At 43.6% G+C, this 21,283-nt stretch overlaps 2 protein-coding genes across 4 annotated transcripts in view; both read right to left on the bottom strand.

Moving 5' to 3' along the window:
• Positions 1–3,767, bottom strand: part of ccny (cyclin Y) — a 57,093-nt gene extending 53,326 nt beyond the window's left edge. For both annotated transcript variants that reach the window (XM_080793524.1, XM_080793525.1), the window contains exon 1: positions 3,221–3,767. In XM_080793524.1, coding sequence (XP_080649650.1) covers positions 3,221–3,374 — 154 coding nt within the window. In that variant the 5' untranslated portion in view covers positions 3,375–3,767. The remainder of the gene's footprint in view (positions 1–3,220) is intronic.
• A 5,510-nt stretch (positions 3,768–9,277) lies between these two features.
• LOC308336155 (cAMP-responsive element modulator-like) lies at positions 9,278–15,990 on the bottom strand. Of its 2 annotated transcripts, none has more exons than XM_080793419.1 (3): positions 15,861–15,990; positions 12,674–12,806; positions 9,278–9,694 (listed from the first exon to the last, which is right to left on the bottom strand). In XM_080793419.1, the coding sequence occupies exons 1-3, from the start codon at positions 15,958–15,960 to the stop codon at positions 9,550–9,552; spliced, it is 378 nt and encodes a 125-aa protein (XP_080649545.1). In that variant the 5' UTR covers positions 15,961–15,990; the 3' UTR covers positions 9,278–9,549. The 2 variants fall into 2 exon arrangements, with proteins under 2 accessions (XP_080649545.1, XP_080649546.1); XM_080793420.1 differs by having other exon boundaries at positions 15,856–15,936.
• Between the last annotated feature and the right edge of the window lie 5,293 nt (positions 15,991–21,283).

Here is a 21,283-nt window from a genome sequence, read left to right as displayed (position 1 = left end):
AGCGACTAGCCTATTCACTGTCCTTTTTAGAAAAAGACTCATTCATGCCATGGGGTGATGATGATTATGTATTCAGTTTCAAATAACTCAGACCTACTTTAACCCATTCTGACCGGGCACCCATTTTGGTGTTAGCATCATGTTATGCTTTACCTATAGAAAAATAGCAGATCTACAAGCTCATATCGCGCCACCGAGTGGCGCGATACGAGCTTGTAGGTCTGCTATTTTTGAAAAATTCGAAGAACGACTGACATTTTTAGAATCTGATCTCAGGTCAGAATGGGTTAATCAGACTCAGTGTGTGTCCAGTGGAAACCTCGTATGAATCTGATCTCAGGTCAGAATGGGTTAACACAATGCAGAAGAGAAGAGCCGTTTAGATACAATAACTGTCCAACCACGTGGACGGAGGATGTAGCCAGTCTGAACGGCACAAAGGCAAACAAGCTGGTGTGTGTGTGACTCCAACATGCCAAACCTCATCCTAAAGTGTGCATTTATGTAGCTGCTTTACAACGTGCATTATACATTCAACAATTCACACACATGTCCACACACCGATGGCAGAGGAAACCATGCAAGGCACCGACCTGCTCATCGACAAGATCAGTTCGGGGTTCAGTCACAGTGTCTGGCTCAAGAACACTTCCAACACTAACTAACACAGGGGGAGCCTGGAATTGAACCTTTGGTCGTTTCCCAAGCAGCCGCTCTATCACCTGAGCCACTGAAACAGTCCTTTGACTCTTCCATCAATAATTGAGTTGATGCTGATGTTGTTTAAAGGCCTGCATGGTGGTGGATGGACGAGACACTCTAGCCTAGAGAACCAGGAGCTGTCCTAACTGCTCACACCCAGAGAAGTCTATACTCTCCCTGGATGGGAGAAGGCCGGGAAGGCTTCCACTCCTGAGCTATCCCAGTTGTTAGCCACATGGACCGTAGCATCCCTAGTCTGGGCTGCCGGGCATGATGTCACTAATAATGTGCACGTTCAGTACACATAATGGAAACATTCAGCGATGATCACTTAGCTTGTGATGTATCGTGAGCTCTCGCCATTTGATGTACAACAAAGTATAAAGGCTTCCACTTCTCTTCTATTTTCAACTTATCTTCATATAATTGGTCCAAACATCACGCAAATAGGTACACAGTATATCTATAGTCATGTGATCAACACGGGGATCCGACGGAGCATTGCACATGCGTTGCTCCCGTGCTTGCAGTTATGGTTAGGTTAGGGTTTGAGGTAGGTTGTCGTTTGTCTGACTAGGTACTGCACCCGATCAACACAGATCCATATTCCATCTGTTTTTAACAAAAACCTAATTACTGCTGTAGTGCTTCCAGGGTGTAGGATGGAGTGACAGTTCAAATTCAGTGATCGACAGATTCGACACACTTTAAGGTTGTTCAAATAGATTTGAGCAAACACATTATGCCAAAGCAGCAGTTACTGCACTGACTCTGACTTTAGATCAGTGGTTCTCAAAGTGGGGTCCAGCTGGGGCCCTCAGCGGACCTTGAAGAGGTTACAAATGGACCCCTAAAAGGTCTGTAACTCAGAGAGCGTACAAAAGGAACCAAATGGACCCTTGTGTTGCGTGTATGCTCTTAGTTATAAGGGGCCCTTGAAATATTAAGTTTGAGAACCACTGCTAGACTGTAGCATTTACAGGGCCACCCTGATGATGTTAATTATAAGTGTTGAGTCACATTGAGTCATGTTGTTGGTCATTTCCTATTCAAGCCCCAGGGGACTGTTGAGGAATGGACACCCCACCACCCAACGACATCCATCACATTCCTACTCTAACACACACAGACCTTTGTTGATCCAAGGAGGGAACTTTCACACACACATATATACACAATGACGACAGTTCAGAATCCTGCATCTCGTCATGCCTTCCTCAGCAGACTCATTGAGAAAGCCTTCTGGACTTGGCAGGAGAATGGAAACAGCTATGTACACAGTGTGTGAGCGTGCACGCGCACACACACACACACACACACACACACACACACACACACACACACACACACACACACACAAATATGATTTTATTATGGAAGAACAACATTTGCTTCTATATTTAAACATGCGTTCCCGTCTCCCGAAGAGAAAGGTTGTAGCCTATTTTCTATTAGCTTGGAATCCCCATCAATGATGTCATTGGTAGGCAGGTTTCTGAACTGTCTACACTAACACTACAGCCCACCAATGAGACACAGAGCAAGAAGACAGAAATGGCATCTTATAGCCTAATGAGCATTAGTGAGTGAGCACCAATTAATATCATGTCTCAATCCATCCATCCATCATCCGCTTATCCGTAGTCAGAAAATAATTACCCACATAAAGGGTAACACCTACTCCAACACCTTTTAAGTGTTTACTATCATAGCCTGGGGCTGCTGCAGAACAGCATATTACTAACTATTTACACAAGCAACAAATCAAAGGCTGCAATATCAACACTTGTCAGTCAGTCGTTCTTATTGCTGTGCAGCAGTCATGATGCAAGACAAACGACCCAAAAGAAGGAAGAAGAGATCAAGGATGTAACGGTGTTCCACACCAAAAGTGGTTCTCAAAGAGGGATCTAGCAGCCAGCCAGGGACCCCCCCCCCCCCCAGGGGTCCTTGAGAAGGTTCGAGTCGGGTCCCCAGCTAAACGAGTTAGGCCTATAAATATGGCATCAGATGTGAGTTTATAGGCCTATATATTTAATATTTCTGTCCTTCTCTCACCTCCCCTGGAAAACAAAATCTATATATTTTTTTTAAACATTTGTATGTTGTGCCCTGGCTAGCACACAATCTTTTCAGATGATAATTAAAGTATTTATTAGGAATAACGCCTTCATGTAGCATCTCGTTTTCGAGGGGGGGGGGGGGGGGGGGCAACAGACATACAGTCACATACATTTAGACAAATCACTTAACAACAAAACAAATACAACACAACCAAGCAGGAGGCCTATACCAATTGACAAAACAAAACAAACAAACAAGATGGGTGGTGTGGTCCGTGGCCAAAATGCATATAAATTCGGGCCGTTTCGGAATTTTCGGGGGTCCTTCCTTGACATTAAAATGTTTGTGAAGTGTGAACTACCGTCCACCCCCGTGATTATAGAGGCTACTACTCACTACTGTACACCGGTGCGTCGTGCGTGCGTGTGTGTGTGTGTTCACGGTTTAATCCTACCGTCGTTATTCTCTCTGTCGCTGATGTGTTGGAGGTTGGAGCCGGTGTCCTCCCTGCTCAGGTCCGCCTCAGGACGGTACGGCTCCAGCCTGGAGTGGTTGTTTCTCCGGTGTTTGGGGCTGGACGAGACGCAGCAGGAGGTGGTATTCCCCATGGTTCACGTTCAGTAGTAGCCTACCCTTGTCTGGCTGGCTGAGTGGAGCTGCTACGACCAGGCAGACCACAGCTGAAAAACGGGGCGGTAACGCGGATAGGCAAGCCGAGGGACTCGGACGTCAAATAACAACAGCCCCGGGGTGTCCGTCCTCTACATTGATTACACACGCCCGTCTCCTCCGGGAACAGGGCTGAAAGAAGCCGCTATACTAGAAGAGCCATTAAAACAGTAGAATGTAGGCTGATAAATCTGTAGAGCAGCCTGGCTACTACTACTCCGCCCCTGTGATGTGACAGTTCTACTGGCGAACGCAGATAGCGTCCCTTATAATTAAACTACCGGTACTCTCACTAGTCTGTCACTGACTGACTGACTGCACTGTTTCCAGCAAAACGGATCATTCGGATTATTCTCACTTTGAATGCGACGGTTACTTTTCGTGCAAATCCCTCCCCCCGCCCCCCCGAACGCTACATTGTTACAGAAACGACCGATAGCACTGTAGTTGTGTGTGTGTGTGTGTGTGTGTGTGTGTGTGCGTGCGTGCGTGTTGAGAAAGGTTCCGGTTCAAGTGGGTGGTACTAACAAACATGTAATAAAAGCACGCACACACTTTAAACTGCTAGAGACAGTCAGTGGTTTTTAATAATAATAATTTAATAATTTAATTGGGCATGTCATTTAAGTGAAACGTTTTTAAAAATGTATAACAAAAACAAAACAAAACCAAACAAAAAATCTACAAGCTTAACCCGCGGTGCATGTGAGCTTGTAGATCTGCTATTTTCAATATTCGAGTAATTTTGACCATTTTAACAGTCATTCGCCTGTCAGGTATGTTTTCAAGTCTGATGATTAATAGCCTAAAACTAATTACAGCCAAATATATCTTGTGCAATGGTTTCTTTGGTTTGGTTCATCAGTAAAGGCTGACTGACTGACTGACTGATTGGCTGACCGCCTGACTCAATTAAGACAATCAAATTCAATCATAGAAAACGTGTATATAAGTGTATATAATAGGCCAATGTGAAAAGAGTGCCAGTTCTTCCTCAGCCTTGCACGGCAATCAGATGCATTCTCAGTTCTCTGGTGCCCACTCTTATCCGGCTATATCCTTGGATATGCTGCTTCACAAAGTCACTAATCCATTATCTATTCTAGACTATTAGAGTTCAGGATAGGTCATAGGTGACAAAATATATTGAATGTATGAATGCACGGTCCTGCCTATAGCTCTGGTCAATAGCCTAATGCTTCTATGATTCTGCCCTGCATTGGCTATGCTACTTTCGCTTTTAAATCTCACGTGGAACTATCAGACCAGCCTCTCCTCTTTAGCATAAATAAAAACAACGTTTTTGCTACTCACCAAAACAAAAGCGGGATGTGTCATTATAGAAAGCCTACTTTCCTTAGTGGGAGCACCCTCTGAGCCCCCCACCACACGTATAAACGGTACTTTTAGGGCAAAAGGGGATTTTGTTTCCACCGGGAAAAGAAACCTAGTTAGTCCAATGCGCCCTCTACCGATATTGCCCAGAGAATTGCCTCATAGAGAATATTTTTCAAGACACTGAATCCCTTTTTGGCCAAAAAGTAGGCCTACCGTTTATACGTGTGGTGCAGGGCTCAGAGTGCGCCGTCAACTAAGGAAAGTAGGCTTTCTAATGACACAAACCCGCATTTGTTTTGGTGAGTAGTTATTTTTATTTACACTAAAGAGGAGAGGCTGGTCGAGTTCCATGTGAGATTTAAAAGCGAAAGTAGCATAGCCAATGCAGGGCAGAATCATAGAAGCATTAGGCTATGGACCAGAGCTATAGGTCCTGCCTTGGCTTGGCTAATACTGTCTGTTATACTAACGTTTAGCTCACACCATGGCCAGATGTGATGCTGCAGTGCAGACTGCTGGTCATGAACACACATTGCAGTCATGCAGGTACAATACGTCTGTACCTGCCTAACTGCAATATGGATGGACCAAATGGAAACACCCAATCTTTCACTGCTGCTTCATGTTGCCTCAATAATACTGACTTCATGGGAAGTTTAATGGAAATAAATAAACAAACAATCAAAATAAGAAGAAAATATATACGTGAAGGCAGCATAAGGGTGATAGGAGAAGGATATCAAAATGGAACACAACCACCCTAAAGACTAATCATTGTGTATATTCCTGCACTATACCTGCATCGAGTGATCTTGGTACACAATTTGATCTATTGTAGATTCTGACCTTCAAATGTACATAATTTTTTATTTGATTGTATTGCTGTATTGTTGTATTGTTCTTTCTGCTTTGGCAATGTAATGTTTTCTCATGCCAATAAAGCCCTTTGAATTGAATTGAAATGAATTGAGACGCTTTGAATTGGGGGTGTAATTTTGAGATAAAAACCTGTTCCAAAAATCAGTATGTTTAATGCCACATTAATAATCACACACAGGCCTAAACAACACACCGTTTTAGTTTCAGCCTATTTCCCCTTCCGTACTGAGTGCATTCCACAGCGTAGCAGCCTCTCTCCAACAGCTTGGTGGAAGTTGTGGTTTGTTTTGTTTTGTTTTGTGATACATTGTGTTGGGAAGACAGCTTCACAATGGGCCCAGCTGCAGGTCAGAGTTCAATAGCACTGGATTGTTTCTATTGCAATTGTTAATCTGTCTCTGCAAAACCGGGGCAGCGGTGGCCGAACGGTTTGCAGAGCGGTCTTGATATCGGAAGGTCGCCAGTTCGTATCCCCGGACCGGCACGTTAAAAATACCACCGCTGAAGTGCCCTTAAGCAAGGCATTGAACCCCTACCATGAAATGTTCTATGAGCAGGGCCTGGCTGTAAACAAGTTAAGAGATCCCATATCCGTTGCCCAATTATGTCCAGTTCTATATTGTTCTATAGCCCATGGAAGAGTGTGCTGCTGTCTTGACTTGTGATGCACCCCATTTTTAAAAATGTCTAAAGTTCTAAGTAAACTACGAAATTAGGGCTTTCATTTGGTATATAGGCCGTCTCTAGGGAACGGTATGAAGCGAAAAGGAAACTTCGGTAAATCGGATTAAACCCCATTTGCTGCTCTATGGGGGGATGAACTAAATGAGCAAATGGAATCGCACACGCCACACAATGCCTGGCACAAATAACTTCTTATTTCTTTTATAATTCAAAATGTTATTTGTTTTTCAAAATCGTACAAGATCTAGGTTCAGTACAAAGCAGCATCAACATTACAAACCTTACAAATAACTTCTTTGACTATACAATTATATAAACACAATGGACACAAAGAAGTGGCAGGCACTCACTTATTATACTACTGATTATAGGAAAATGACAAAGAGTCAATTTCAAAGTCGTCAAAAGGCAATTTAAGAAAGAGCATGCAAAGCTGAGGAAGAAAGTTGAAGTATACTGTTTATTGATGTGCTTTTGGACATTTCGTCAGTCTGTTTGACTGTCTGTCTTGGGTTTCTGTTTGTTCAAAGCCATTAGGGGGAAGTCTAGAAAGGAAATATGGTAGAAAAAGATGACAAAGAGTAGGCCTACTATCAAACAATAGAAAATATTTCAATGACTCTGAGCACCCCCTGTTGAATACATAGAGCAGTGTTAGGCAATAAGTTGCATGCAGGCCAGAACTGACCTACCACCAGCAGTATTATCTTTTGCAAAAATAATTTGCAATATCGGGAATGATATGCCTGATTTATACTTTGTTGTAACAGCCGGGGGCAGTGTACAGATGAGTCACAACATCTTTGCATTCATGAAAGGACCACCATTAACTCAGAGAGTGGAACTAAATGTACCCGTTTGGCTCCATTTGTATGCTCTACAGACTTAAGGGTCCATTTGGACCCCCCTCAAGGAATCCTGAAGGTCCCTGGCTGGACTCCACTTTGAGGATCACTGGAATAAACCACTCAATTCTTTTTTGAATGCTCTCTTTTCACAGTCAAGGTTAGAATCTTGGATTCTTATAAGAAGAGACCTTGAACCAATGAAAGAGCTTCTGTTGTGAAGTGCACATTGAGATGAAATGATCCACTCCCGATTAACACATTTCATCAGTATGCAATTACGGTATTATTGGTAAATTCTATCTTAATATTAGGGCTTTGATAAAAAACAAGATTTTTCGTTTGGTTTAAAGGGCATGGGATGAGAATGGGACGGGATATGAAGTTACACCCTAGTGGGGTGGAATGTCAAGAAAAGTGCTCACAGATAATATAAGACATCGACCGGCCTGTTGGAGACAATAATGGCAAGTCTCTCATCATGATATTGGATTATTCATATTCACAGGAGCACATTTGGCACTCTTATCATACACCTGTATAGCCTATGTCCATTATGATAACTTGGTACCTCTTTCATACTGCATTATTTATGCTTCATGCTTACAGTATGTTTTGAAGTTTTATACAATAATGTCTAGATGTCAATCTTTTATAGTGCGCTGTGTTTTGTTTGGAAATTGAGAGAATAGGGAACAGTATGTGTTCCGTACACGTATCCATGGCAACAAAGTGCTTTTTTTGAGAAGTGTAGTGCAGGCGGGCTGGCATGGTTAAAGTGTTTCCATGTCTGTATCAATTTGTTGGGGTTTTTTGTACCTGGTACCTGGTTGTATAAATAGCCTATACAGGGCCGGTTCTACCATCAGCACCCTGTATAGGTTAACAACAGTATTCAGGTGGGTCTCAAAAGATGCTGCCCATCACCCAATCAGGAGAGAGTACAGGCCCTGCCCATTCATCAGCTTCAGTTTGATAGTGTTGCAGTACCAATTTTGTCTTTTTTTTTAATTTATATTTTGTATGAGTTTTCCCTCCTGATTGGGTAAGATTTGTATCCTGACCTGAAAATGTATTTGCTGTTTACTTGGAGAGAGAGAGAGAGAGAGAGAGAGAGAGAGAGAGAGAGAGAGAGAGAGAGAGAGAGAGAGAGAGAGAGAGAGAGAGATAGATAGAGAGAGAATAGGGGGTGTGTGGTTCATGTGGTTTTAAGAAACACATGCGATCAAGCCTTTTTCAGATCCGGCGGTTAGTGACACTTTAGCTATACTACTGTGTAATCTTTTATACTTAATGTTTTACTGCCTGTTTTATTATATCTTGATTCTTACTATTAGTGGGTTGTTTATTGTATTTTGTAAAGCACAACTCTTTTTTTTAGAAGGGTGCTATATATAAATAGTTTATTAGTATTTATTATTACATTCATTCATATTGAGGACATTTCTCTCAAAGATATATCAGCAGGAAATGCACAGAAATACAGCGTGTACCAGACTTCCTATCAAATAAATTACCACAGGTTAAAAAGGTCACTTGTTTTCTCAGAGATGCACAATACAAAAAAAACTAAAATGAAGATGCAGGTCAAACAACTATTGTAGTATAGGAGAGAGGAATGGATTGGATTGAAAAATATTACACATTGAGACCTTGAGGCTGAGAATTCTCTTTGAACACTTTCTTCTAAAATGCAATTACTACAACAGCATGTGGCAATCTATTGTACGGGGGAAAATAACCTGCAAAAAAAAAACATGCAAACAATACAATCAAACCATACAGTATAGCTAGATAGACAGGTCTATGAGCATATCCAATCTATAAAGCCATTACAGATAAATATCAAATACAGTGCAGTATTAGTATAGTTAATGTGAGTGAAAATCATTTCAGTTTTCAGTCAGTCGGCCGCTGCTTCTTGACCGCCTCACGATTCTGCAGCCTTTTCACGTAATCCCTTTTTAAAATGTCTGCCGGGACATTTTGGCAGCCTCTCTTCTGCTGTGATAAATGCCTTGTGATACACACTGGCCTGAACCTCGACCTGAAAACAGTTTGTTTTTGGACCTGAACACAGTTTGTTTTGCTGCTGGTGCTGCTGGTGCTGCTGGTGGTGGTGGTGGAGGCGGTGGAGGATGGACACAGACTCTCATGCTACAAACATCCACTTCATTGTGTAAACACAAGTGACAAAACGGACAAGGAATGTTTTGTGTGTGTGTGCGCGCGCATGTGTGCTTGTGTATGTGTGAATGTTTATCTGTGTTTGTGTCAGAAAGCCAGGATTCCCTGATAGACCATAGGAAAAAAAACGGCCTGTAATCGTACACTCTCCCCAGTCCCTGGTGTGTATAGTCCTTGCCGATCACTCTGCTTTATGGCAATAGATGTCTTTCAAGGCTCTGAGCTCATCAATTAGAGTCTTGTTTTGGTGTTCGAGCACGGCCACGCGATTCTCTAGGCATTTCACATATTCTTTCTTCTTTCTCCGGCACTCCCGAGCTGCCTCTCTGGAAGAAACAATAGACAGTCACCATAAAAAACGTAACACACAGCTAACAGCACTCTAAACGCTTCTACTTTTTTGGGGAAAATATTAAAGCTCGTAAACGTGTGGCATTGTGATTCCACTGTCACTTCGTATAGTTACGAACTTACGATAAATTGATGTGTACGGAATATTGATTGTGCAAATTAATTGAAATAAAATAATTAATTCAAATGGGATCACACCACCTGTTGCACCAAGCATGTTGCCACCAATGAGAAGTGATAGTTGGCTGCATAGACCCCTGTTTTTGTATTGTATGCAATTGTGGTGCTACCATGCTGTCAGCAGATGCCTGAGGGTGAGGAAGGCCCTGCATGACTGAAACGTTTATAATAACAGTTTTCTCTATTGAGCAAGTGAAGACGGTGTGTGGATTATTCAGTTTTATTTAATCTTAAGTGACACAACCAAAGGAACAAGATTTCATGCACTGTGGAAGATTTAAAAAAATCATGCAGGAAGATCAGGTTAGCAGACAAATGAAATATGTGGATGAATCGAATCGATGCAGGCAAAATGAGGGAAATGACTGCACCATGTCATTGGTGCTGATGGAAGTGGTTGTTCACACCAATAGCAGGGTTTACCCAGCATGCAAACACACGCATGCATGCACGCACGCACACATGCATGCACGCACACACACACGCACACACACACACACACACACACACGCCACAAGAGCACAAAACTAAATTTATAAGCAAAGGTTTGCACGAAAGCGTGTCAGCTGACTCCCTCTGAAGTACAATCATCGGTAAGAGAGTAGACGGTATAGTCACGAATTTCGGAATTAGCAGCTAGACATCCAGGGTTGGAGGTGAACCATGATGATTAGGTATAGGCTTGTGGGACTTCGTTGCATGCAACTGTCAGCACCGGCCTGGCTTGGAATAGCTAGCATGTTCTTAGCCTATTACGCAGCCTGGTGCCACAGAATGTCATTATAGGGAACGTGTAATAACATGTTGTTTGCAGTATAGTGAGGGGGTCCAGGCAGAAATAGCAGAGTGCGGCTCGGCCAGACAATGTAAAATAGAGCCAGATTTTTGTCTGATGCTGGCCCGAGTCCTCGAGTCATAGCCGGTCCGATTACCGATGTTATGACCGATGTTATGTAGAATGAAAAAAGTTAAAAGGAAAATAATGATAACTCTATGAATGATCCCAAAATGATCTACAAACTCACAATGCATAGCTTTACGACATGTTAGATTGTAGCCTATAATCTGCTATTTTCGAGAAGAAAACAAAATCCTATATTAAAATCCTATTTTGCCAGTTTGAAAGTGGTTCGAAATCAGGACACATCAACTGTAGTCTCGCGTAGCAAGGCAACTATTCCACAATCTCCGAATGCTAGTCTGTAACTACACTTTCTCACACAAAGCTGAGAAAGGGAGATGTCATCATTTCCGTTCACAAAAATATGAATTTTAAGTATCTTTAAAATATATATTAAAATTTTCATTTCTGCCAAGCAGCAATAAGCTATAGCCTAACCTGAATGGTGGAGTCTATAGCCTAGAAATGCTTAAAATAATTTGATTTACAGTAGGATAATTGTGCGCGACTGCAAAGGCGATACGGAAGTGCAGGGGGAAGGCGCGGCCGGGGCATTTGCTTTACCCCGGATATTTTCTGAAGCTTCCGTGCTTGGTGCTTCCCTCATAGCCAGGTGAAAAAAATAACATTAAGCAGATAAGCATCCTGAATCATAGCCACGCTGATAACGTTTGTACGAACCAACCCGTTTGTAAATCCGTCAAGATTTGAGCGAGTTATGAGTATTGTGTTTGAGCTGTCATAGAACATACTGTACTGTACTGTAGCCCCGCGGCAAGATGGCCGCCGGGTGTACTACGTCAGAGACTCCGCCTTGAGCCATCGAGCCTTTATATATGTCTAGGTCTATGTCTGTATCTCAACGGAAGGTAACATCAGGGCAACGCGAGGCGGCGATAGCAATGCGTCCCCCTTTTTGAAACTTGCCCCTCGCCACTCGCTGTACACACTTCCACTCGGTTTGAGCATAGATAATAGAGACGGCACTGGATGGGAGGGGAACCCGGTGCCCTCTGTTATTTACATATCTATGTTCAAACCGAGTGGAAGTGTGTAGAGTGAGTGGCGAGGAGCTATAGTTCCAAAAATGGGCCCACGATTGCATTGGCAAGCTTTCCCGAGATTCCTTGTGAAGCTTAGCGGAAGCAAAACAGAAGAACGGAAGGGGCCAATCAGAGGTGCATGCGTGCCTTCAAGATTCCGCTCACTTCCTCCTCCCGTTGCAGACAGGTCACTCCAACGAACTGCAGCGGCCAATGAGGCATATATAACTTTTGAGGGGCGCTATAGCCCCTCCTATATACAGCTTCAATGTTTGTCTTTCAACGATGCTTGTTTAAGAAAACCGCCATGATAGACAATAAAGAGAAATGTAATGTTTGTTTTGAGGATTAAAACAAACATTAGCACCCGTTGCTTAAACAAACATTATGCTGTCATTTACGTTGTAAGATGATAAGAGCGCCCCTCACTTCACACGGGTGTGATTTCTTCCCAGCCTATGAAAACATGTGCGTTGGTCACGTGGATGTGCGCCCCAGCCTATGAAAACATGTGGCATGTGGCCACTAGCCTGTGCTCACTGCCATGTTCTCACTGTCATGTTCCGTTCAGAACTGTGCTTTTATTTTCTGTAATTTTGCGCCCTCTGGTGGACGTTAGTTAAGTGTGAGTTTCCATGCAAACTAGCTCATACACACACACACACACACACACACACACACACACAGGCGCGATTACATACAGTTTCATTCATGCAAACACGGCACTTCTGCCGCGGAGTGCGTGGCGAAGTAACTCTGGGATTGAGTGACCGCGAAGCGGGCATGAAATTCTAGTGGCTCAAATGTGAAAGCCAAACACCATATGGTACCTGTTCTTCAGCAGACGGAGCTGCCTCTTGCCCGATGAGTCGTGCGCCATGCTGCTGCTCATCATCTTCCCCTGAGCCAGGCTGGAGCTGCAGGGCTTATGCACTTCATAGGAGGACATGTCTCCTGTGGCAGCTGAATGGTGGGGGGGGGGGGGGGGACAAAAACATACAGTTTGTGTTTCAGTGCAACATTATTATGATTCTTTTTCCTTTTTTAATCCCTATTTTGAGCATGTCATCATCACTCATTATAGGCACATTTTCACTATTTCTTTTATGACACCATTGTGTGACAAAGTATAGAATTATGCTTACTGTTAGCTTTATAGTTAATCACAACGTAACAAGGTCAGAAACATTGTAGTATGGAAGTTACCAACCAACTAAAGTGCAGTCAGAAACTGAAAACCAGGTTCACTAACATCAACATCAATGACACCCCCACATCATTGACAAGCTTGATGTGGCCAATACATCTTTACAAAAATAGCAACAACTCTGGTTCACAAACTGCCCTCCCACTCTGGGCGTTTTGGTGTAGAGCACATCAAAGCTTTCTACAAAAACCTAGGTGTCTGAAAAGACGATTTTAAACTGGTAATGGTAACAACTGATGAGGTACTTACAAAACTGACTGAGTGCCCTGCAGCCCAACAAGGCCACTGGCCATGACAATATTCCCTCCAAATGTCTCAGAGACTCAGCCATCTCTATAGCTCCAATCATCATACTCAATAATAAACAGCTCTCAAACAGGGACAGGTCCCCCAAGACCTCAAAAGTAACCAAAGTAACCCCCCCCCCCCCCCCCCTTGCACAAGAAAGGGAACAAATTAGAGCCCGGCAACTTGAATGGGAATTTGGGGCAGAATAATAATGCATAGACAAACACAAAAAGCCACACGCTGGAGCGGTTATAGCACCGCTCCAAAAAGTGAAAATAGCCGATCTACAAAAAGTTAAAAACATGTCACATTACGACATATTTTGAGCTTGTAGATCTGCTAATTTCGCTATACTTTTGTGTGACACTGTAGTGTGTGATGAAGTAGTATACGGCCATTCATTTACGAAGAAAAAAAGATACAAGATACAAGGTTTCTACACGACAGCTTTGGTACACAACACTGTAGTGATGGATACACAGCATGGTAACAGAAAACACACGAGGTCTTCATCCTTACTGTCAAAGTCAATATGTTTACCAAATAAAACATTAGCCAGACTGGCAAGCATTTGTTTTGACAATACGTGTGTTAAAATGAACATTAGCCATTCTAGACACACAAACACCCAGAGAGCCTCATGTGGATGTCTGACGTCATGTTGATGACGCCGAGCGCTGAATAGTATACCGCCATTTAACCACTTAAACCCCTATACTTGACCGGAGTCCCTCAGGGCTCTGTATATTAGCATGGCTTTTCATGTTTTTCGCTCTAAATAAATATATTTGCCTATCTACAAGCTCACAATGTGTCACGTTGTGGGGCGATTTTCCCGCGACAGCTTATTTGCCCACAATATGGATGCTGGGGTTTAAGTGGTTAAGTAAAAGTAGGAATATCACAGTGTAAAACACATTTACTTAGTCAAAGTACAAGGTATTACTTGTGCAAAATGCCCATTTCAAAATAAGTTCTACAGTATCATGTTATTGGACTATAGAATTAACCCTATTTTTTACTTAGGCTATTCAAAAAACTGTTTATCGACATTACAAGCATATGTGAAAGTAATAGTATTAGTAACTAAAGCTGTCAAGAGTATAGGCTATACAACATTTGACTCTGACTCCATTGGAAATTTGGAACAGAAGTAGCCTATAAAGTGATAATAACTACCATGAAAGTGTATTTACTGTAAGTACTAGTGCACTAAGTGTAGCCTTTAGTGACACACCACTGATGATGCCATAGTGGTGTCATCGCTATCTATCTTGCCCAAAGGAACGAGTCATAAACACTCTTCAGGTGTCTTGCCACCAGCAAAAGACACACGTATGTGAAACTGAGAATACGAGAAAAAAAACCATGAAGGAAAGACAGAGGAGAGACGCCGTTCTTTATCTCCTTCTCCTTCTGTTCTGTACGTGTTTGCTCTGCTAGGGGGAACTCGCCGCCCGTGTTGTATGCTGTAATGAGATGATTAATACTGTGATGCGTCTGGCCCTGCGTAAGAGGTACTGCCTGTAATCGCACACACTGACGTCAAACATTTACATTGCACTGCTGGGGGCAAGTTCCAGGAAAAGCAGTGACGTCAGCCACTGCTGCTATGTGCTCTGAGTGGGCAGAGCAAAGAGCGCTCCGCTGAAGCATTTCACACACACACAGAAGAGAGACAGAGAAACAGAGCGAAAGACAGAGAGTGTGTGTGTGTGTGTGTGTGTGTGTGTGTGTGTGTGTGTGTGTGTGTGTGTGTGTGTGTGTGTGTGTGTGTGAGAGAGTGTGTCAAGAGACAGAGAGAGCGAGAGAGTGGAGGGAGACAGAGAAGACAAGACACACACAGAGAGAGAGAGAGAGAGAGAGGTTGTGTGGAGTGGAGGGAGAGCCAAGAGAGGGGATTTTGAGGAGACTCAACACTTGTTTATAGTTTACTTCTTTAAGAAAGTAATTTCACTGATATTTCAACAGTTACCTTTTTGTGTAACAAGCCTATTGAAGAGATTTTGAAAGGTGTACGTGTTCTTACCATGGTGTGGACAAAAACAACACCAACTTCATGACTGAAAGTTCAGAGGCTCTGGCTCAACAGGTTGCCATTCCAGCTACAACGTGATATGATAATAAAGTATGGATTCTTTTTTCACTAAATGCATTCCCCTCTCAATTCTGGGTTTACCAGTACCTGCAGGACCAGGCCGGTATGTGACTCTGAGTGTATGGAACTCAATTGACCCTATATGGCTCATTTGGTTACATTTGTACTGTCTCAGTCAGTGAAAGATTAACACTGAGAATTTACAAAACTGTACCATCCATATGGTTCCATTTGTACACTCAGAGTTAAAGACCTGTAAAAAAAAAAGGTTCCATGTGGACCCCTGGTGGGCCTCCAGACAAGAAACCGAGAAACAGCGTCTTCAAGAGACATTCCCATGTGAGCAAGGCAAAACAAAAACAAGCATCAATGATGTATGAATGTACACAGAAAGTTGCCAGTATTCTATTATGACAAACCTTACCTGACTCCGTCTCGTCCCCAGTCACAGCCATTCTGCTCTGTGTGCTGCTGTGAGAGAAACTGTCCTCCTCTCCAAGGCTTCTTCTGTCTGACTGAAACATTGCCTCAGCAGCCAGCCAGCCCCATGTGAGTGTGTCATGTACAATTACAGGCATTGACATCACTCTGACATCAATGGCCCTCCTGATGTCAACAGCTAGCGCGCTTTGCGGAGCCCCCGCCCCCTCTCTTCCTTTTCTCTCTCTCTCTCTTCCCCTATCCTCCCGCTGCGCTGTTTGTCTTTTGGCCCAGTGGTGGGCAAAGTAGGACAATCGCTCAGAATTGTGCTTAATTGCAGGTTTAATGTTTGTTTTTAGTTCAATGTTTGTTTTAAAAACGCCATTAACAAAGAGAATGTAATGTTCATTTTGTCACCGTTTGTTTTACATCATCACATCACCTATAAATCATAGCAACATGAGTTAGAATTCCCTCCTCGATGTTGTAAGATGATAAGAGTGCCCCATCACTTCACACGGGTGTGCTTTTTGGTAGCCTATACTAACTTTATACTATACCACACTGCATCTCAGAGTCAAATGTTGTACTTAATTTTTTTACTCCTTGTCCAAAGCTGTCATTTGACAGCTATAGTTTACTTTGCTGTCAATGTTATACTTCAGCTATTCAAAAACAGCTGATCTACAAGCTCACAGCGTGTTGTAATTACACACATTTTGAAAGATTTTAGCATTTTGAATTTGGTTCTGTACACATATTGATGCCAAATAAAAAAAATATATATATATATTGTGGCGACTGATACACAACTCAGGAGTCACGTTTGCCTATTCACAAGGCATTTATTGAACATAAATCCAGGTCAGAAATGAACTTCTTTCTTTCTGCTTTTCAGGGGAATGCAGTCAAAGGTAAGATTTCAACACAAAGTTCATTTCCCGGAGGATATGGAGGATATGGATCGTCGTCGCTGGACCTCGTCGCTGTGAGTATGGATTACTTTTCACAGAGGATTCGGGTAAGTACTCCTGCAAGGGATTCCAGAGGAGATTATACGAGGTAGGTACAGGGTTAGCTTTTAGCCCTAGCATAGCGCTTAGCTTAGGTTTTCCTTCCCACAGGTGAGATATCAACGGGTCAACTCGGGTCAAGTGGATAACGGTCAACAAATGCCCTCAGAACAGGGGTTTCAGAACGATAAGTATTTATACTCAGCCTCGAGTAGTTGTACTCCTTGTACTGTACTGGGGTCGTATTTCTACTCCTTTTCCATATCCGGTTGCTTTCCTTCCATTTCCATAAGCCGAAAAGTCACTTCATATAAGCCGGACTAATGCACGCGCTTGCCGGTATAATGCCTGTGAGTGAGATAGAGAGAGGATGCGCCGTCACCGTCAGTATAGGGATTTCATAATATAACATATATGGTATTTGAAATGGTGGTTGTCTTGCCTTACCGCCCAACGTGCCTGCCCACAGCCTCGCCTCATCTCTGGAGAGTGGATCTGTTGGTGAGGCAGAGAGTTCTCCCTTTTATACTGATGATGCGCTCAGGTGTGCTGATGAGCGCAGGTGCACTGAGTTGTCCTATAGCAGGTGATTAGAGATGTAGCTGTCATCGAGAGCCTGGCGTCTCCATGTAGCTCTCTGGGTCTGGGCACACCTACAGTGTTTCCAGACCTGAGCCGACAGCCGCGGCCGTTTTCTCCGTCGGCCAGTGTCTTTTTCCCGGAAACGCTTGTCCCCGCAGCAGTCAGCCGCGTGGGTGGAGCTTAATTTCCATCCACCAGCTGTCTAAAAACCCGGAAAAGACACTGGCCGACGGAGAAAATGGCCGCGCCTGTCTGGTAGGTCTGGCTACGGATCTAAGATGCATGCGCGGACAGGGTTAGGGTAGCTGTCTTTTGCGTCATTTCCAGGTTTTTAGACAGCTGGTGGATGGAAATGAAGCTCCACCCACGCAGCAGATTGCCGCGTCGGCCAGATTTCCGGAAAAGCTTGCCCCAGCGGCATTCTGCCTTGTGGGTGGAGCTTCTTTTCCATCCACCAGCTGTCTAAAAACCTGGAAATGACGCAAAAGACAGCTTCCTTTGGCCGTGCATGGAAGTTCAAGTGTGCCCAGGCTGTCTGCCTCCCCTCTCTCTCCAGAGTGGCGCTTTCTTATTGGGCGGTATTCCACCAATGAGACACTACAATATATATATATATATATATATATATATATATATATATATATATATCATATATATATATATATTTACTTTTTATACTCAAGTAAAAAAATTTATACAGGCCTATTTTGCTAGCAATTACATTTAGTAGCCTTTTACCTAGGCCTACTGTAAGTAAAATATCTGAGTTCTTCCACCACTCCCCTCACCTTCTGAGAGGGCTGCATACAGTGCTGTTTGTGTTGTGACTTGGAAGGAAATAGTAATTGTGTTCAGCTGCTGTGGAACAGAAGGCTGCTGAAGCCTTGGGGGATTTGTTAAAGATGGACAGTCAATTTAACATGTGGCTGGCAGCACAATGCTTGGTCAGACAGCAAGTACATTTTGGTGTGTTGTTATCGGAAACCTTGGCCTGATGTAACCTTGGAGTAGCTGGCTTGTGTTGTGACGGTTAAAGGAGCACTTTACCCATTTTCAACCTTATCCTATTAAAATCGCCTAATGGGTGCCATGGGTAATGCGGTCAGTGTGGACCACCACAGCCCTGGGGTGGGGGGGTCCCATCAAATGCACATATATGGAGTCAAATGCACACCGAACATTGTCACATCCTCTGTAGCCTGGCCTATCAGGGCCTGTGTTGTGTCTTGTGTACTCTTGTCAGTGCCGTCGCTACCTATACGCGCAGTGCGCGCTGCGAGTAGGGCAACACGCCCGAGAGGGGCAACAAAATGTGCCAACAAGTGCCAAGCCGACCCTCAAAATAACAATTTTCACTGCGGCTCCGCCGCGGAAAATAACGAGTGGCCGTGTGTGCGTCCTGACTCCTCACAAACAGTGAAAATAGCCGATCTGCATGAGGAATAGCAGCGCTCTCGTCGGGAGGAGGGGCAGCACAAATATCCTATGAGTAGGGCAACCAAATGGTCAGCTACGGCCCTGACTCTTGTCTTTGAGTCTTTCACAGTGTCAGCCCAGCTGACACACTTTTAGTCTATAGTCTAGGTCGTCCTCAGAAGTGCCATCTTAATTATAATGAATATTACATTAGTGAGGATGAAAATAGGTTGAAAATGCCTTCAGATGCATAATACTATTACAGAAAAACATTCAGACTTGTCAGTCAAATACGTGTCTCATACGGTGAATTCCTGTGGAAATACAGAAGTGAAACTGTCAGTTGAAAGTTAATTCCTCAACCAATATTAAGTGAACTGGCTCCCTCTCCTGGTAGTATAGAGTACTGCAGAGCACTACAGGCAGGCCTACAGGAAATAACATGACATCACATTATTTAGCTCTTTATTTTTATTTCCTTTATATTTTTTATCCCACGATTTTGTAACCCATTTTCACCCCTGTGTCAATCATCTAATGTGATCCTGGGCTCTACACACCCTCCTCCAACCTAGTGGGGGACAAGGGGAGAGCAACGACATGACTTCAGCTTGTGACTGCAACTTGTTCCTGTTCGCAGACGACTCAGCACTGCTGGTCTCGGACAGGAACAAACTGCAGGTTGAAAAGACCCTCAGCTCTGAACTCGGTAGAATCTGCACCTGGCTCGCTGATAACAAACTTACACCTGGGAAAAACTGAATCCATTCTCTTCGGATCAAATAGTAATCTCAAAAAGGCAGATGGCTTCTTGGTTAGAGTTGGTGATGATATTATCACACGGAAGGATCAAATTACCTACCTAGGTTCCATCCTGGAGGCCAATCTTTCCGGTGATAAGATGGCCACCAACGTAATCAAAAAAGTCAATCAAAGAACAAGATTCCTCTACAGGATCTCCTCACTGGTCGACAAAAACACCTTGAAGACCTTAACAGGAGCCCTTGTACAAGGTTTCTTTGACTATGCATCCACCTCCTGGTACCACAGCACCTCAAAGGCCCTTAAAACAAGGCTCCAGACCTCCCAAAACAAACTGGTCAGGCTCCTACTTGGCCTCACCCCCCGAACCCACCTCACCCCTGCCCACTTTGACAGGCTGGGATGGCTTAGGGTCGACGACAGAGTACAGCATCTTGCAATGGGTCTGGTCCACAAGATTAGATACACCACCAAGATACCCATGTACCTGTCTAAATACTTCCTTAATGTAAACGAAGTCCACACCCACAACACCAGAGGGAGTGCAACAAACCATGTACAACCCAGATTCGGCACAAACAAGGGACTAAATTCTTTTCGCTCCTATGCGACCAAAATGTGGAACGCCCTACCAACAGTCATTAAGACATGTGAATCCCTTGGCTCCTTCAAAACTGCTCTCAAAGGGCACCTACGGATGGCTGCAATTCGAAACTGGCCTCTGTAAAAGCTGAATTTGTATCTGGATTGTACTATGTTTTTGTATGGACGTGGTGTTGGGTGCCTGCACATATGCACACATGGCATCAACGCATGGTGTTGTGTGCAGGCGCCCTACACTCTGTCTTTGTACTATGGATTGTACTATGTTTTTGTATGGACGTGGTGTTGGGTGCCTGCACATATGCACACATGGCATCAACGCATGGTGTTGTGTGCAGGCGCCCTACACTCTGTCTTTCGTTTTCTTTTCTTTTATCCCCCTGTTCCCCTCACTGTATATATACTTTTTTTCCCTTTTCGCTTCCTATATGATGAATTCCTGTTCTGTTCTTTAACTACATAGAAGTGTCTATTTGTTTGTCTCTAAATGTTTTCATGAATTGAACAATGTGGACCCTGTTGTAAACAAGTGTAAGGCTTAATTGGGTCGTCCACTCACAGTTAACAGTCTTTGTATTGAGTTTGTGCTTGAAATGTACTGTAATTCTGCAAACTGTTAATAAAGATTTCAATCAATCAATCAAAAACGGACTTGAACTCACACTTCCTTCATGCCTGAGTGTCCAAGTTGCTCCTTTACGCCTGACAGGGGGGAGTTTCCCTGGTTGGACGTAACACGTTATTCCAACCAGTTCCTTTCCCCTCCATCAGGCGCCCCGGCTGGCCAGGGGGAGGCAGTTTAGTGACCAGGATTACTGCATGTTTTTTGTGAGGGTATACCTACCCTAGGGGACACGGTGAGAACATGCAAACTCCACACAGAAAGGCCCTTTCGCCAACCCCGCCTTCGGGTATGGGCACTGATGACGCGGAGGAGAAAACACGCCGCCAGCAACCACAGCGTCCCGAGCAGGAATCGAACCCTACCGTGCCCCTCCAAGCTCTTTAGAAAGTACATTTTCACCCAATCAGGCTAGAGAACTCCTACAAG

This window comes from Protomyctophum bolini (assembly GCF_963924005.1).
Source record: "Protomyctophum bolini genome assembly, chromosome: 21".
Lineage (NCBI taxonomy): Eukaryota > Metazoa > Chordata > Actinopteri > Myctophiformes > Myctophidae > Protomyctophum > Protomyctophum bolini.
The sequence above is the reverse complement of the archived record's forward strand: the minus strand, read 5'-3'. Positions and strand labels throughout refer to the sequence as shown.

What these genes read in the sequence shown, in the direction of transcription:
- LOC308336155 (XM_080793419.1), bottom strand. Translation starts at nt 15,960, where the DNA reads ATGTTTCAGTCAGACAGAAGAAGCCTTGGAGAGGAGGACAGTTTCTCT. An exon ending in TGGGGACGAGACGGAGTCAG is followed by an intron (nt 12,807 to 15,860) that starts GTAAGGTTTGTC and finishes CCCACCATTCAG; the next exon opens with CTGCCACAGGAGACATGTCC. An exon ending in CTCCGTCTGCTGAAGAACAG is followed by an intron (nt 9,695 to 12,673) that starts GTACCATATGGT and finishes TGTTTCTTCCAG; the next exon opens with AGAGGCAGCTCGGGAGTGCC.